The 19,381-nt window shown below is 35.0% G+C and overlaps 1 protein-coding gene across 1 annotated transcript in view; it reads left to right on the top strand.

Moving 5' to 3' along the window:
• The window catches only part of Scn1a (sodium voltage-gated channel alpha subunit 1), a 118,937-nt gene that overhangs the window by 93,407 nt on the left and 6,149 nt on the right, over positions 1-19,381 (top strand). Inside the window, exons 19-24 of the mRNA XM_051184562.1 lie at positions 921-1,075; positions 2,816-2,989; positions 5,969-6,091; positions 13,379-13,660; positions 15,826-15,879; positions 17,382-17,519. Coding sequence (XP_051040519.1) covers positions 921-1,075; positions 2,816-2,989; positions 5,969-6,091; positions 13,379-13,660; positions 15,826-15,879; positions 17,382-17,519 — 926 coding nt within the window. The remainder of the gene's footprint in view (positions 1-920; positions 1,076-2,815; positions 2,990-5,968; positions 6,092-13,378; positions 13,661-15,825; positions 15,880-17,381; positions 17,520-19,381) is intronic.

Below are 19,381 nucleotides of genomic sequence, written 5' to 3' on the forward strand. Positions count from 1 at the left end.
TCTTTTTCGCTGTTTTGTTTTGTTTTGTTTTTTGACATCCCACCTCTTTCCTCCACTATTTCTTCCTTTTGTCTCAGGGCAGTGTGCCTGTGTTTATCTCTTTTCTTTAAAAAATTAGTGTAAAATACTTAAATACAAGAACATATGTAGCACCTTCCACTTTTCCTTTTAATTCCCTTCTAGGGTGTTTAGAAAGGTAGTTAGTGATGACCATGGGTTTGGTTCAGAAAATAAAAGCAATGTGAGGAAGTCAAAGGTGCATCAAAACAGGACCATGCAAACCAACTCTCAGGGAACTCAGATAACTCAGAAAACCATAAACATCCTTTCAGGAGCACCCTGAGAATACCCATATGCCTACAAAATCTATATTGCTACTCTTTGACTTTTTCTTTTCCTTCTTTTAGTTTTTCAAGACAGGGTTTCTGTATGTAACTGCTGTGCCTCCTGGAACGCATTCTGCAGACCAGGCAAGCTGGCCTTGAACTCACAGAGGCCTGCCTGCCTCTGCTTCCCAAGAGCTGGGATTAAAGGCATGTGCCACCAACGGCCGGCTGCTTTACCTCTTCTCAAGAGGGACATTTCTATTATCAGTTTCATTTTGAAGTCCTTTAGCTTCAACAGAATGTTGCTACAACAGGATGTAATACGGTCATACAGTAAAGACCAAGTACTTAGTAATTCACAAAGTGGTTTTTTGAAGGGAACAGTGAACAAAGAAAAGGCAGAATGAAGGTTCTGCATGGTCTATTGATTTCCCACTGCGCATAAGTGCACACGTCTTTCTGTAAGCTTAAAGTGTTACCACAACCGAGCAGGGAACGCACTGGTAGGGAAGGACGAACTCGGGCTTGACAAGGTGTGCGATGGAGTCATCAGAGCTTTTCTTCTCTACTCCTATTGGAACCTTGTGTTTGCAGGTTGTGTACGGAGATTCAAGTGCTGTCAAGTTAGCGTGGAAGAAGGGAGAGGAAAGCAATGGTGGAACCTGCGTAGAACCTGCTTCCGAATAGTTGAGCACAACTGGTTTGAGACCTTCATTGTGTTCATGATTCTCCTGAGCAGTGGAGCTCTGGTGAGTGAACATCCTTAACCCAAAGTGCTACAGTAGCAGCTTTGATAGTCTCCTGGGACTTTTTAACCCTTTGTGCTCCATTGCCTTAGTTATCAATGAGTCTTCAATAATTCCACCATTTTTTTTAAATCTCCCAGCCACAAGCTTAATGAACAACTCTGAATTTCTGAGTTTGTTTTTGTGTGCACTCACATTTCTAATCATTCATCAATACCTGATTATTATGAAGCAGCTCAGAAAATTTGGCTCTTCTGCTGTAAACAAATGAGTATTCAGTTCCTCTTTGCTAGACAAAATGTGAATATGAGGACCACAGCGGAGTTTGTGGAAGTGCTATTGCTGTGATTATGCATTCTCTGAGTTCTGATGAACCCTTTGTGGGCAGTCAGTAGGCCCTTAGGAACTCTCCGTCTCTGTCTGTCTCTCTCTCTTCATGTGGATTCACTATTCCTGGGCTTCTCAAGAAACTATAAATATTGGTGACAATAAATAATGGGCAGCATGCCTAACAGATGATTTAAACATCCTGTTCTCTTCATATGAAGGTGTTCATTTCATCACTTCATTTCATCTCTTTAAATTTAGATGAAAATTATTTACAAATGTAAACTACAGTGATAGCATTTTAGAATTTTAGATAAGAGGAAATATTTGAGGCATAAAGTATTTGGATAGGGGCTGAAGAGACGACTCAGTGGTTAAAAGCATTACTTGCTCTTCCATGGGTCCTGAGTTCAATTCCCAACAACCACATGGTGGCTCACAACCATTTGTAATGAGGTCTGGTACCCTTTTCTGGCATAAAGGCATACATGCAGGCAGAACACTGTATACATAATAAATAAGTCATTTAAAATATTTGGATAGATGATAGATATATATGTTCATACATACATGTATACACACATAGATACATAGATAAAACATATACATGATCAAACACAAAGTGCTTGACTGATTAAAACATAATTACTTACAAGTTTTTAAATTAGGTATTTATTTTCCTGTAGATTTCTGGCTAGAACAGATGTCTTCTATATTTCACCTTATACAAATATATATATATATATATATATATATATATATATATATATATATTTCATCATTGACAGAAATATATTAGAAGTAAAGTACCAGCTGAGATTTATATTACTACAACACATAGTAGGATCTAATTGAAAAGTAATGTCACATTACCATTAAGTAATAGCATACTATCTCTAAGATGTAAAATTGTCAGTAAAACCAATAAACAAAAAGCAATTTGACCGTGTGTTGATAAACCATTTCTGCTTTGTAAAAGCAATCATTCTTCCTTTCATTTCTCCCCTAATAAAAGAGATGGATTTTTTTTTCCTCTCGTGGTTCTGAATATAAAACTCCTGGTCTCACATATCTTAGACAAATACTGTAGCCACTGAGTCACACCCACAGCATGGGAACAAAACAAAGCAAACACAGCAATTGTCATGCAATATGGCATTGAAAAATACTTCCTGGACTAGGCAGTTGACTCCAGAAAGAGTGAGGTCATAAAGATCTCTCTGGTTTTAGTAGCTATGGAAAGTATTCCTTTTCCTCTGATTTAATGAAAAGACCCAGAGAGTAACAAAACAACACTAACACTTTGCCTCTGCTCTCCTGTCACAAGGAAATACCATATGCACATATAATCAGAAAAATCTAGTGTTAAGATTCTGTGGCATTTGAAAGCTAAAATGTATAATTTCTTCTTCCTAGGCCTTTGAAGACATATATATTGATCAGCGAAAGACCATCAAGACCATGCTGGAGTATGCTGACAAGGTCTTCACTTATATCTTCATCCTGGAGATGCTTCTCAAATGGGTGGCCTATGGCTATCAAACATATTTTACTAATGCCTGGTGCTGGCTGGACTTCTTGATTGTTGATGTAGGTATTCACCATATCATGCCTTTTTGTGTGAGGTAGTTTGTTTCATTTGTATCCTGATTCTAAAAGGATGAAATTCTGGTCAATGTTAAGATGACAAGAGATGCTGCCCAGCCTTAAATTCTCTCACCAATGATAGCATGGAACTCAGAAAGTCTCTAGACTAATTTAGTAATAAATTAAAATAGAGGAGCCAGCACAGGCCTTTAATCTCAGCACTAGGGAGACAGAAGCAGGTGGATCTCTGAACTAGTGGCCAGCCTTGTCCTCAGAGCAAGTTCTAGGACAGCCAGGACTACTCACAGAAATCCTGTTGTGAAAATCAAAATAAATAAATAAATGACTAAATAAAAATAGGGGATATAAGATCTAGCAAAAAAAATATAAATTTAAAAATCATATTGGTAGCAATCTAGATGCCCCTCAACTGGAAAATAAAGAAAATGTGATACACTTACACAATGGCATTCTACTCAGCAGAAAAAAATAAAATAAAAATAAAAAACAATGAAATCTTGAAATTCACAGGCAAATAGATGGAACTAGAAGAAGTAATCCAGTCACAAAAAGACAAACACAGTATGTACTCACTCATATATGGCTTTTATACCTAGAGCAAAGGATTACTAGTCTACAACCCACACCGCCAGGGAAGCTAGGAATCAAGGAGGACCCTAAGAGAGGCATATATGGCCCTCGGGAGAAGGTGAAAGGAATGAGATCTCCTGAGCAAATTGGGATCAGGGGGTGATGGGAGAGGGAGTGAGGAGAAAGAGAAGGGAAGAAGAGGAGAGAAGAATACATGAGGGAGCAGGAAGATTGAGTCAGGGAAAGAATAGAGAACAAGAAAAGAGATACCATAATAAAGGGAGCCATTATAGATTTAAAGAGAAATCTGGTACTATGGAAATGTGCAGAGATCTACAAGCATGACCCCAACTAACAATCTAAGCAATACTAGAGAGGCTACCTTAAATTCCCTCCCCCGATAATGAGATTGATGATTACCTTATGTGCCATCCTAGAGCCTTCATCTAGTAGCTGATGAAAGCAGAAACAGACACTCACAGCTAAACACTGAGCTGAACTCCTGGAATCCAGTTGCAGATAGGGAGGAGTGATGAGCAAAGAGGATCAAGACCAGGCTGGAGAAACCCACACAAACAGCTGACCTGAACAGGGGGGAGCTCATGCACCTCAGACATGGCTGGAAAACCAGCATAGAACTGACTCAGACATCCTGAATGTGGTGTTAGTTGGGAGGACTGGGCAGTCTATGGGGCTTCTGGTAGAGGACCAGTATTTCTCCCTAGTATACGAATAGACTTTGGGAGCTCATTCCACATAGAGGGGTACTCCCTCAGCCTAGACACATGGGGGAGGGCCTGGGCCCTGCTCCAAATTATATGACAGACTTTGAAAATTCCCCATGGAAGGCCTCACCCTCCCTAGGGAACAGAATGGGGATGGGATAGGAGGTCGGTGGGGATCAGGGGAGGAGAGGAGGGAGAGGAACTGGGATTGACATGTGAAAAAAATGCTTGTTTCCAATTTAAATTAAAAAGTTAAATTAAAGAAAAATCATATTGGCAATAAATATGGTTAGTGATGGAAAAGGACATTTGGACTGTGATGTTTCTCCTGCCATGTTATGAACCAGACAGACTCCAGTTTGGCTCTCCACCCATTCACTCACTGGTTTTGTGCCCAATAGTAAAGAAAATAAATAAACAAATGGGATCGTGGGCACTACTGTAATTTTATAAATCTCTGCTATCTACTGGAAGATTTTATGCAGAGACGTCTAACTCCTTTAAAAGTAAGGTTGCAGAGGGCAGGGAAAGACGTGCCTATTTCATGTCAACAAGGAAATATTGCTGTACGTGAGGTTTACATTTAGCCTTTGATATACCAAATGACCTCATAGAGAATTTTAGTTATTAATAATCAATACTTCATTTACTAAAAACAAGCAGCAAGGTAAAAATGAAATGAGTGAATTGAGGGAAGCCTCAGAGGGACAATTGGTTGTATAATGATGAAAGGAAATTAACCATTAGAAATTAGTTCATTTTTATAAATCACATTTGGGGTAGGTGTTTTGCAAATTATTTACTTTTAATGATCATATATGTCCTTTTTATACTTTTATTATTTTTGAAGTTTTTTATAGAGTGTATTTTGGTTATATTATTTCTCCTCCCCCAAGTTTTCCCTGATCCTCCTGTCTTCCTGACCCTCACAACTTCACGTTATTTGAAAAAATGAAAAAAAGTAAACAAACCAAAAGTAAAAACAAAAACCACCAAACCATAACAAAATTAGCACACACACAAGCAAGCAAATAATAACAACAATCCTGAGTCCATTTTGTCTTGATCAGCTATTTCTGATCATGAAGACTGTCCCTGAGTGTGGTTAATAGACGCTGGATCACTCACTACATTGAAGAAAAATGATTTTCTCTCCCAGATGGTATCAGTTTATTTGTTAGGTGTGGGACTTTCTGCTCTTGTCCCTTCCCCCATGCTGGGATTTAGTTTGGTTTAAATTTTCTTCTGGTCTTCCTCATGCCTGTCACTGCCTCTGTGAACTCAAGTGTATCTCACTCAGTTGTGTCTGGTAGACACTGTTTCCTTGGAATCCTTCACCACCTCATAGCTCTTCCTCATAGTTCCCTAAGCCTTAAGAGGAGGGACCAATTGAAGACATTCCTTTAGGACTGAGTGCTCCAAAGCCTCTCACTCAAAATTGCCCAGTTGTGGGACGCTGTGTTACCACCTACTGCAAGAAGAAACGCCTCTGATGAGGATTGAGTGAGCTATTGGGTGTTATTTTATTGCGATGTTCACTGAATAACAGAATAGCTATAAATTAAAAAACAAAACACATCTTTTATACTTAGGTGGTAACTACAAATGAAATGTAGTTGAATGGAAGCAGTTTCATTTATCCGTCATTGTTATTTGTATTGTACAGGTTTCGTTGGTCAGTTTAACAGCAAACGCTTTGGGCTACTCTGAACTTGGGGCCATCAAGTCCCTCAGGACACTAAGAGCTCTGAGGCCTCTAAGAGCATTATCACGATTTGAAGGGATGAGGGTAAGAAAATGAAAACTCCAGAACACTGTATATAGCCAAAGCTAGACTGAATTCAATTTGACTAACAAGAGATATATGCATGCAAAAGGAATGGCAACTCTTTGCAAAATTGCTATTTTATCATTTTCTCTGTTGCATATTTACTTCTTGGTGATATGCAAGAGAAAATAGGCTCTGTGAAAATGATTCAGTATCATTTATCTGCTTTGCTAATTAAAATGACCTTATTGCATAATTGATCTTGGGAGTTTCCTTATAATCCAAAATACAAAGAAGAAAAAGACAGATGCTCTATTAAATAACTATTAATCATTACCTTATGATTATTTTGTGTCATGTCATTCTCCTTTTTGATGACCCATCTGTACTTAAGGAATCTTATTGCAAGTTATGCGAAATACAAGTGTGTATGAGTACAAAGGGGGCAAAATGAGTCATTCAATGTTTTGTCTTTAGAATGCCAAAATTTTCATTATTTGAATATATGCAAGCAGATATTAACTACTGATTGAATTATACCTAATATCACTTTAGTTATAACTAAATTAATCATAATACATAACTAAGACACTAATTTAAACATATATACCAAATAATACCCACACATCTTATGACAATAAAATAAAGCTGTTAATGAAAAAGAAACAGAATATATATTTTTATACATTACCATAGATTACTCACTAATGAACCTTAATTTAAATCTCGCTACTCAGTTACACAAAATTTTATATTGCCCTTTTTCAGCAAAATATTAAGCCCTTCTCCATAATTTACCACAGGTCAGAATTTCGTATTAATTGGCTTATTGTTATTATGATTATTTTAAAGCATAAAACATTCACTTATATAAGATGTACTGTGTAAAATTTGATTTCTTATTTTTAACATCCAAAATTTGTGTTCTCTAAACAAAGCAGATGAATTGTGTAAACAAATGAGAAAGACTTGAAGTCACTTCCGCTCATGAAACAAGTGGTACCACAGAACTTTCTACAGCATGAAGATGGATACAAGTATCATGTGTTCCCTCATAAATAGAAATCTATTATAAATTTTCTTATACTAGACTTTAAGAAACTTAACACTCATTTTCGATTTCCCTAATATACACAGAAACATCTAGTCCAGAGACACAATCAAACATGAAGAAGCTTTGATTTCATATTTACATTTATGTTAAGAAGTTACAATAAACGTTCTCCAGATTATGTAGACCTTAATTTCTTCCAGTTAAAACAGCACTTACATTCCAGAATAACAATTTCAGATGTCGAGGAAAATATTGTTTTCATACATTTTATGTAAAATATGTTGTCTGAATTAAAACCACAATTTAAAAGGCTCCTCAACTCTGATTAATTCTAAGTGTATGAGGCAGTCAGAAAACATTTTGGATTTGACCTTTTAGAAGATTATTAAATCCACAGTCATTTATTTTTATATGTAAAGTTTACTTTCCATAACAAATTCATTTGTTTTCAATTTTTTTACAGAAGTAACTTAATCTATGATTATTAATAATGTTTTTAAAAAACTGGAATCATAGAAACCAAAACTGTATTGATGCTAAGAAGCAGATTTCTGACAATTTCTTGGCTCAAAGTGAGACTAGGAACACCATACACCAACAATGCCTCCTCACCACCAGTTTGGCATTGTAAAGTCAAAATAACCTTATTATTGATTCTACTGTTGTATTTCTAGTATATGAATTCTTCTGCTTCAAAAAAAATATAACCATGGGTGATAGTGAGGTTGGATGTGACAATGATCATAACCGGGAAGTAAGATTAGACTATCTTCAGAAACTCTTGTTTTATTCTCCTTAGCAGCATAGAATCACAATAGCTGGGTCAAAGCTCAGACCAGTGTCTCACTTTACTTTTTGGGTTTTCTGTCACCCTTTCAAAGCATGTGCTTTTATGCAACACTACTGGATAAAGCATGCTGCATAGTGCTTGAGAAGGAGTTAGAAAGTAACAAATAAGTTATCATCACGTTGCCCTTTGTGTTTTGCATGTTTTATGCACATTTTTTTGGCTGAAAGCTTTTGAACATTTATGGTATTTCAAATTTCCAGTCCAAATTTTTCAACTTGTGAAATTGAACTGAATGAACTGATATCGTGAATACCTAGGGTCAAATAAAACTTGTATTTAAATTAGTATTCTTAGTTTCCTAATCTGAGAAATCGTAAATACCTTTTCAAAGGAACTCAAGTCTTAATTGTTAGGATAAACAGACAGTGAGCATCATATACAAAAAGTAACACCAAATGTACTGTCATATCAGGTCTCTAACTAATAATAAACTATATATTTCTATTTTATATAGGATAATCTTGCTCCAACTTGGATGGGGTGGAGCGGTGGTTCCTCCCCTCAGCCCTTTATTATGGGTACTGTATTACCCCTTTTGCTACCTTTAATCCTTGCACTGTGACTTATGTGTAGTGGGATGAGGGAGGGAATGGGAAGGGTACGATTGCATCACAGTAGGGACAATACAGTATTTACTTCCTAATTCACTATTTTCAGCGAGCTTAAGTTTCTTTGGGGGGAAATATACATACATACATATATATCTGTGAACTTACATTCTGTGGATACTGCATACTTCCTTGTCCATCTATGAGGATATTACTTGACTGGGGAGGGTGGAGGACCCTGCTGCAGGATGATTATGAAAATGTTCTAACTTGCCTAGCCGATGATAGTAACTTAGGCATGTATCCCTTGCTTTTGGATACACTAATCTTGTCCCTCTAAGTACCAGCTGCATACCAGTTGGTTGTTAATATGTGTGAGCAGAGACTAAGGTGCAACATTACAGGTATCACAAGGTCATTATTAAATATGATCATTCTCATTTTACTTCATGAAAATATGTTGTTTGCAAAAGGTAGCAAGGCAAGAGTGAAAGAGTAGAATATACAATTAATTAATTAATTAAGAAAGCAAGAAATGTGAAAAGTCAACTTAATTGAACTATATAGAATATTCAAGTAGAAATAAAAAATCATGAGCAAGAAGTTATTCATACATAAGCCAAACGCTTGTAAGCCACCCCAATAACTTTCCAGCATCTTAGAAGATATCACAGTGAACCCTAAAATAAAAACAAATCTACATTTTATTACCTCTTAAAATTTAGGAATCATATATAAGAAATGTAATTTTTATTATTTAGAAGAAGAAAAATAGCATTTTGTTTGGATAATTGATACATTTGCCTATCTGAAATATTAATAAAATTTCATAACACTGATATAAGTGCTGGTATTTTTGAAGATGTTTTACTCTTCATATTCAGAATTCATGATTTCTACTTTCCTATTATTACATTATCATTCACATAATTTTCTGTATTTCTTAGAAAAACTATAGAACCCACGATTAGCATTGACGTGAAAAATCAAGATGTCTTCACTTAGAGGGTAATTTTGAATGCACTGAAATTTCTACCTTCAACTAACATATTTGCCTGTTCTTCATTTTTCATTGATTTGATCAGAAGTGTGGATCCTAAAGAAGAAATAGACTCTAGGAACTGAATGCGCTACAATAGAGAAATTCTATTTAGAGATAATGTCTTTTTAATTGTTAGAAGAAGCCATCTCTACTATATCAACCCACTAAGCATGGTTCTTTCTTAGACATCTTCTTTTATATACCTTGTAACCTCAATTTGTTCTTTCTAATTTATTTAGACCAAGCCTTCCCAGCACATTTCCTCTTGGGAGCCAATTACTGACTCTCCCTAGAGACTGAAAAGAATTAATACATCTCCCTCTCTGAAGAACCAGGGGATTCTTGGGGCTCTTGGGAGAGACAAATCCTTTTGTGACTCTTTACTTCATACTTTAATGAAATCACTACTTTAAGTGCATTTAGAATGACAAATCCTCTGATGCTATGCCAAATGTGTTTCCAAAGTTCCTTGTGAAACAAAATTTCTCACTGGGATAAATCTATGGCAAATTTGTACATCTTCTCCTGAACTGCATTTTTACACAATATTTGAGGTTATCACAAATTCAGTAGTGAGCACTAATTATAATTCAAAACCAGTTCCTGTTTCAAATGATATATTTTACATTTATAACATTATGCAAATATTTTTCTTATTCAAATATTTACTAAACCTTCTCACATAATCCAGAAATAAAAGATAAAAATTATGCTGTGTTCAAAACATGCTAAGATAAAATATTACTTCATTTGTTCCTTCAGTCATCCTTCTTTTCTTGTTCTGAAAGCTCTCTGTCACACTCAAAACAATCAAAATCTTAATAATTTATAAATATATCTCTGTATCTTATATTTTCAAAAAGATATTAATATCTGTCTGTAGAGATGGTTCAGTAGTTCAATCCCTAGCCAGTCAAGCATGAGGACTAGAATTCAGATCCCTAGAACCCATGTAAATGCCAGACGGGAAAAGCCGTTTACCTATAATTCCAGAACTAGGAAGATGGGAAAAGATCTCCAGAGCAAGCTAGCCAGCCACACCAGCTCTGTCAGCAAGCTCCTAGATCAACTAATTCAATGAATGAGATGAAAAACAGTCAAGAAACACCCCCACTCCTACACCTATTTCATGCTTCCACACATGTGCTTGCCCACCTGCACGTATTTAGTCTGCAACACACAAACACACATATATACATTAGACATACACACATTAAAGCATCATAATCTACCAACAATATAGGAGCATAGCTTTCACACAGTGCAGTCAGGGAAACCTGTAAGTGGTGTAAATTCTTGAACAATAAACAGGTTAATGAGAAAGAAAATGAGATGCCAATTCTGAACCTAACTTGTTTTAATTTCATTATTCTCATTTTCCAAATGAAATCCCAGCACTAAATTGTCTTTGTAGCTCTTTGGAGTACTAAGTTATGATTCCTGAATTCAAAGGAGAAAACTCTCATCTTTTTTGAGGAGGCTGAAATGGTAGGTAGAGTTAGACTCAATAAAAGGCATGTTTATCTTGAACTAAAGTCTTGAGAAGGGAGGTCATTTCAAGGAGAAATACTGGGAAAGGAGTTGTAAAGAAAAAAGAGTCTTAAATCCCAGGCAAACACACAAGCACATGGTTATCAAATAGGGTTGTGAACTAGATGTAGCCAGTTATTGAAGCTGAAGGGCAAATATATCAGAGTACTGAGATCCTTTAGTAGACAAGTCTGGCACCTGAGCACAATCATCAGAACCTACTCCTGCAAGTTGTCCTCTGACCTCCACACAAGTGCTAGGGCACAAATGTGCTATTGTGCACACATACACATACACACACACACACAGAGAGAGAGAGAGAAAGAGGGAAGGGAGGGAGACAGAGACAGAGATAAATGATTGATAGATAAATGATTGATAGATAGGTAGATAGAGGTGATTTTTAAATGTTTCAAGAATAGTAGACATACAGACTATAGAATGATGTGTCAAAGAGAGGTAACTGTTTTCCAATGGGTAGAGAACCATTAAGAAATTTTAAAAAGGGACTTGATATAAATTATTTCTATCCATACTGAAAGAAGGGGAGAAAAAAATCTGATAATAATGTAATTTTAAAGTCACAGAGGGCAGAGTCAATAAGGAGATAAGGAAGGTTGGTGGGCAAATGGCCAAGTTGGAAAAAGAACACAATATGAGAGTTACAGACTGGTGTTGAGATGGTCAGTGCCATGGGAGTCAAAGGCAAAATCTTACATGTCAATACATATCCAGTAGTCACACAGACATACATTTCAGATTGAGGGGGAGAAATCAGAGAAGAAAAACATTTACTCAATTTCAGTGTTCATATCTAAAATTCAAAAAGTTTAACTTTATGAGCACATTTAAAATAATATATAAAAGTTTTATTTAGAATCCTTTTTTCAATGTAAATAATTTAAAATTGAATTGAAGATAACTTTAAAAATAATATGTAAAGGAAGGATTTTTGTGTTAACTCTACTAGGCAGGCTATAGAGTTAGCTAGTTGATACATATCAGTTTCTCCACATGATCCTATTTTCTGCTTCCACCTGGACAGCTCAATCGATTAACCTTTTCATGTTCATTCTATTCTTTGTCATCACTGGTTTCATTATTTCCTTTGGCCCAATGAGCACACTATGATGCAGCCCCCAATGATTATTGTTTCTTACAGAGTTCAATTGGGGCTCAGAAGTACAAGGAATTGGCTCTTATATTACTGCCTGACAGTAATTAAACTCTAGTCAAAAGCAAATATATGATATTCTTAAGTATCAATTTGACAAAAGTGGCAGGTGTTGTCACATGATTGGAATCAATCTCAGTCATTCATGTTCAAGTCTGAGACACTTGGGCCACTGACGAGGATCTTAGGGCTGGCCTTTATCTCCTCTATTAGCTACTCATGTGCAGTTCCAAGGAGACCTATACAGAAGGAACCTGGGACTACAGTGTGTCGAATATTTTTCAAACTGTGGTCCTGAATTAAGGTTAAAAGGGAGGTAAATACCTTTTTCATTAATAAAAGGGAGATAACAATTTAACCCAGGATTTTACAGAACCATATCAGAGTTGAGAAGTATATGTGGCAATTGTCCTTTCTTATTTTCCTAAGAACCTGATCTCTCTAGTGTTTCATTTAAAGTAAGTTTATTGGATTAAACTCAGTAAATGAAACAACTGACATGACTGGAGCTTGAAATAAATGATGTGATGATTTACTGAAATACATAATGCTAAATTGTCTTGCTTCTTATGCAAAAACTATTACTAGTTATAGCCATGCATGGATAACTAAGGCCAAAAATATATTAGGTGTTTAAAATAATTTTGTATTATACATCTTAATTTTAATTTATTTCCAAAATATATTGATCAAATCAATTCATGCCCAACTGTTTTAGTTCTGTTTTTTGACATATCATTTTATTTTATTTTATTACCTAGTCTTCTGCCTAGAGTTCCTACTTCTCTTTTTTTCTAATAAACTCCACATCTGATGTCATCCAGTAGCAAGTTCCTCTGACTTTGCTTTTTCTTTAGCTCCTTCTTTATAATAAATTTCTCATTTTTCCCATTTCTTTGCATATTGCCTATATTTATTTTCCTAAGCATAATGTTTAAGAAAAATAGATTTTATTTTAAAATTATTTTGCTTTGCTCCTACACAAATAGGATAAGTAGTCTTGGTAAATAAATAAATAAATAAATAAAGATTAAAAAATCCTAGGGGAATGTCTTTCTGCTTTTAATCGATGAGAATTCTGACTTTTCTTTTTCTCCATTTGTGTATTAGGTGGTTGTGAATGCCCTGTTAGGAGCAATTCCATCCATCATGAATGTGCTTCTCGTTTGTCTTATATTCTGGCTAATTTTCAGCATCATGGGCGTAAATTTGTTTGCTGGCAAATTCTACCACTGTGTTAACACCACAACTGGTGACATGTTTGAGATCACCGAAGTGAATAATCATTCTGATTGCCTAAAACTAATAGAAAGAAATGAAACTGCCCGATGGAAAAATGTGAAAGTAAACTTTGATAATGTAGGATTTGGGTATCTCTCTTTGCTTCAAGTTGTAAGTGAACACTATTTTCTCTGAAAATTTTATTGCTCAGAATAATAACAAAGTGATTATTATAGTTGTTACTAGTTAAGAAGAAAGTTTATAATATTTTTCAGCATTGTTTGCTTAGTACAAGTTTGTGAGTCCAGAAGAGTAGCAATGTTCTCATGAGAAGACGTAGTCAACAGGGTCAGGCATTTCAGTTTTTTCCAGAGGTCTTTCTTTTTATTCTGTTTCTTCAAATTCCCATGCTTATGAAAAAGTTTGTTATTAACTAAATAAAATCACTCTTATCCTTTTTCTGCTGCAATTGAAAAGCTTATTCTGTAGACTAAGTGCCCCTCACTTGGGACACTTGCACACACTTAGCAAACATTCCTGGATAGTAACTGGTATGTAGGAACTCACTCATGCTTACCTATGCCAGTCTGTATTCAAAGTTTGAGAAAGATGGTTGGATGTGAAGATTATATTTTCCTAGTGAAATGAAAATAACAAGAGTGTAGAATTCTAAGGAAGACAACTCTTGTCTTCATATCATAGGAGCTTTCATTACCATTACTGAGTTCTATTTTACCCTAAACATTCCATTAATTCCCTAATAATAACATATATATATATATATATATATATATATATATATATATATATATCAAAAGATAGTGGTTCCTTAAAATACTCATCCAGTGACACTTTTAACTGCAACAAAAAAGTGAGTGTGAACAAAGGCCAGATTATCTCAAACAAACAAACAAATTTTTAAAAAATGCTATATATATTTTCTTCCCTTTGCTTCTTTTGGAGTATTTATAGCAGAAATGTTCTAGGATAAGGTTTTGATTACTCAACCAGAGGACAAGCAAACAAGCCTATACTGTTGCCAACATTTTTCACAAACACCCTTATTAAAATCCTTTGATAAATTTGCCTCTCTTTGTTTTTTTTGGAATCGTTCTTTCTCCCAGGCCTTGTAACCTACTCAGAAACTAAATACAATGATTTTTTTAAATGTAACAAGAAGAAAACTCAATACAATGGTTTTTGAAATGTAACAAGAATAATTTCTTAAATATTACATTGCATCCACCACATTTTTCTTCTAACCCCATACTGATTCTTTCACTGGTAAGAATATCTCTCTCTTCATAAATCCAAGGAAAGTAAAATTGGACATTTTAAATGATCCTTTGGAATGCTAAATGATGCTGAACTCAGCTCTTCAACATGTTCTGCTCTAAATAAACAAGTCTTTAAGAGCCATTTCACACTAGACCACATACAATGATCTCTGTTGATTAGCAATGCCACTGAAATGGTTCCTCAAATTATTTTCTTCTGGTTCCTGTATAAAGTGTGTGATAGACAAGGTCTATAATTTGCCTAAGCTACTGACATATTCCCCCTCTCTGCTTAATCTGAAAAAAAAAATTCTGTTTTCTGGGTAAGATGCTTTACTCTCCCATTACACTCTCACTTCATCCACCATTCCACAAGAGTTAATGACTTAAAAACAAAACTATATCACAAAAACCATGCTATGCTTCCTCATTGACTTAGGAATATATATATGCATTTCTGGTCCTCTGGGCTCGAAATCCATGTCCTAAGACACATAGTAAATGACTAAGATATTAGAGTAGGAAATCCCTCATCAATGTGCAAATGACAAATGTCTGTCCTATTCTTTCACAAGCCTGTTATTTATAGTAACTTGGTCTCATCAAGGATTACATAAAAGAAAGTGAATATAGAGTTCTTTCTGAAAATGTCTTAAAAAGATGATGGCAACTTACTATATAAACCCATATGTTCATAGAGTGTTAAAGTAAAGCACAACCTTAAATGATGTGAATTTGGTCACCTGGAAGACAGATTTCTACAGTATATCCTCAGATCTAATTTGCCATTGCTGTTTATATTGCTAATTATGATTACATTTCTTAGACTTTCTACCAAATGATGATAGCATGTTAAGTTTAAGAATTACTTTAGAGCTGATCATAAAATATAAAGATATATACATATATATAATAATTACTTTGTTTACTTTCTGTCTTTGTTCAAACTCCATGTAAAATTTGTTTTAAAATGACTTTAAACATGTACAGTAAGAATATTTGCTAAGTATCAGTTCTGAATTTTAACCCAAAATAAGGCATGGATGTCCTTTCTAATAGGCCACATTTAAGGGATGGATGGATATCATGTATGCAGCAGTTGACTCCAGAAATGTAAGTATTCTTTATATCCTATATCTTCTGGAAATATTGATGAGAGTCTAAATTACCTCAATAATTATCCAAGCGAAATGGCTCTATTTTAGGGGAAAACAAATCAGAAAAAATGTTTGCACTCAAGGACAGCAAAGCTGATCAGACATACTGTATTTAGTTCAACCAAAAACTGAAGTGAAAGAAAAGAAAAACAAACTCAACTCGTTCATTTAATAGTCATCAGATATTCTCTAATATCTATATTTGATATAAAGGAGCAAATAAAAAAAACATATGTCTGTTATCAGTAGCGGAAATGTGTAGGAAGCCTTCACACTGAGAAGCCTAAAAGCTAAAGATACTGGCATAGATCTCTTAGACATGTCAGTCTTTTTCAAGTCAATTCTTCTAGTCAACAGCATCCATGAATTTACCAATGCTCTTACTGGTTGATTTGATTATTCTTCTGCTTTATTTGGTTACACACTTTTTTCTAGCATCAAGATGTACAGTCAAATCTCAGACTTCTTCCTAATATTGATCTCCAAAACTGTATAATTTAGTATTTTCTTCCTCCATCTTATTTTTCCCTTGTCCTTGTTTTGTTTTTCTTGGTAGTCCAGACCTCTAGCTCACTATGCAGACAAAGATAACCTTGAAATCCTCCTGATCCCCCTGTGTATTTCATGATCACCTCTAGAATTGTGTCATTTCACTTTGTTACACAATCTTTGCCTTGTGTGTTTGGTTGATTTTAATTCTGTCTTTAAAAAGAGATAAATGTTTAAGAAATCTATGTATAGTCAGTGTTGACTCCTTTGTCTGTATCTATTTTTACAACCACAAGCCTGAGAGCTAGTTATCAATAAAGGATTTTATAAAATGGATCGTTGAGCATGTCTATTCAATCTAAAAACTTAATGACTGTGTTAATAATAGATGCCAAACACCATCCAAGTGAATAATTCAGTTCTTTTATTTGCTATGTAGGTTCATACACAAATGAATTATGAGTCTAAAATTATTCTCTGTATGTTTATAAGAGCTAATTTTTTCACTAACAATTTTCTTAGGTTGTTCTGAAGACAGGGCAGGTTGTTACCCTGTAGACAAGGCTTGTCCAGTACTCTTGGCAAGTCTCTAGTCTAATCCTCCAAAGTGCTTGGATTGCAGAGACATGAGATACTACACCCAGTTCACTAATATTTTCAAATTACTGAAATTTGATTAACTGAAAACTTACCAAATTGAAAGCAATCTGTCCACATCTCAAAATATTAGTCATATCTAAAATTATATAAATGGTTTTAGAAATTCACATTACACTACTTTTTAACACAAAACTTTTTAGTGGCTAATTTCAGGATTTTTTTTTCTTTTCTTCAGAGGCAGTTGATATGAGAATAAAATCTGCTGAATTATTACTAAGAATATAAACTTCTACCCTTGTGAAAAAGCACCAATGTGTTGCCCACATTTAAACCTGCTCTAGCAGTTAACCAAATGCTTTCATCTGGCAGGTGGAACTTCAGCCTAAGTATGAGGAAAGCCTGTACATGTATCTCTACTTCGTCATCTTCATCATCTTTGGGTCCTTCTTCACCCTGAACCTGTTTATTGGTGTCATCATAGACAATTTTAACCAGCAAAAGAAGAAGATAAGTGTTTTCAAAATGTTCTCTAGCACACTGAAATAGAGAAAATAGCATACAATTTGAATTTGAGTCAGGATGAGACCTTGAATTCTGAAACAAAATAGGTAGTGCTTTTTCTGTGCTAACCCTTAACAACTCACTTTCCCTTACAATGCACTTGCAGCTGAAGGATCACCAGAAACTGGAAGAGTGTGTGGGAGGGTAGACAAAATGAGGTTGGGTTTGATCGGTGAATACTGTATACAGTGAACACAATAAATATCCACCAAATTTTTAAAATATTTAGAAATTTCACAAGAAATGAGGTTCTATGTGTATACTTCTTTCATACTCCTTTCCATTACTATTGTAGTTTGTAATTCTTTTTTTCTAGTTATTTAACTAAAGCAATCATTTACAGTTTTAATTTGGGGAATTTTTGTTTTATCTATTATCATTTATAAGGCATGCTTGATAATTACAATTACATAGATACATTAATGATAGAATGCAAATACATATTATCAGTCAATAGTCTATATTTCATGTTTCTCTGCTCACACGGTTTCCATGAACATTCTCCTCACTGAACTACACCTCACTTGTTTTTGTCTTTTGAGACAGTCTCACTCTACAATCCAGGCTGGCCTGACCTCACTATATAGCACCCAGTAGCCTAAAACAATGGCAGTCCTCCTGCATCAGTCTCAAAATACTTGGATTATAGGCATACATCACTTTGTCTGACCCTAAAATGTTCTGTGTGCATGTGTGAGTTTGTGCTCGCAAGCATGGTGTGTGTGTGTGTGTGTGTGTGTGTGTGTGTGTGTGTGTGTGTGTTTGTGTGTGTATATGTGTGTGTGTGTTGTATGTATGTGTGTTCATGCAAGTGTGTGCAAGTGTCTATGAAGTTGAATGTGCACACATATATAAAGGCCAGTGATATACATTCATTGTTTTACTCATTTGCTATAATTTTTTAAGATATTGAACCTGCAGGTCATCAATTCAGCTAGATAAGTAGGCATAAGATCAATGGATTCACCTATCTCCACTTCCCCAGCACCGTGATTAAGAGCACATGTTGCCATGTATACTTTGACATGGGTGTTGGAAATCTGAGCTTAGGTATTCATGGTAAAGCATTTACCACTTGGACTATCTCTGAAATACTTTTTAAAATTAAAGTTGTGTATTCATGAGAGTGAGGTATATATGCCACAGTTGCATTGTGGGCAATTTTCAGTGGACAATTGTCAGTGGACAATTTTCAGAAGGTAGTCCCCTTTTTTGTGGGTCCCAAGGTTTGAATCCAAGTGGTTAGTCTTGGCAACAAATGCCAGTATGCACTGGGCCATCACCCCAGCCTTGATATATTTTCAAATGTACAATTTTAAATACCCTTTTGGACAAAGCTTTCCCAGTTTGTTGAAAGTATTCATAACTTGTTTAATTTTGTTGCTTCTATTCTTTAATGACTAAAGTAAATTTTGCCAATAAAAATATTTGTGTATAAATCTTTTCCTAAAGTAAATTTCCAGAGTGAAATATTTTGCCTCCTTGGAGTCATACAGCCAGTCAACTGAATAAACTGTATGACCTTGTTCCAGCTCTCACCAACATCAAACATTCTCTTTTGTTTTTAACACATGGTATTTATTAGATGGGAATAAAATTAACTTTAACTCTCATGCATTTTATGGCTAAGAGATTTGAATGCATTTAAGTGTTTCACAGCCAATTCTGTGTCTTTATGTCCCACTACTTCACAGTATTGCATCAGTATATTATTTATTGATATAGGGGATTGTTATACTACAAAGCATAGCTGTCCCCAGTACTGATAGTATCCCATTTCTAATAGTTCCCTGTGGTCCATTTGCTCT

This window comes from Phodopus roborovskii, unplaced genomic scaffold (assembly GCF_943737965.1).
Source record: "Phodopus roborovskii unplaced genomic scaffold, PHOROB, whole genome shotgun sequence".
Lineage (NCBI taxonomy): Eukaryota > Metazoa > Chordata > Mammalia > Rodentia > Cricetidae > Phodopus > Phodopus roborovskii.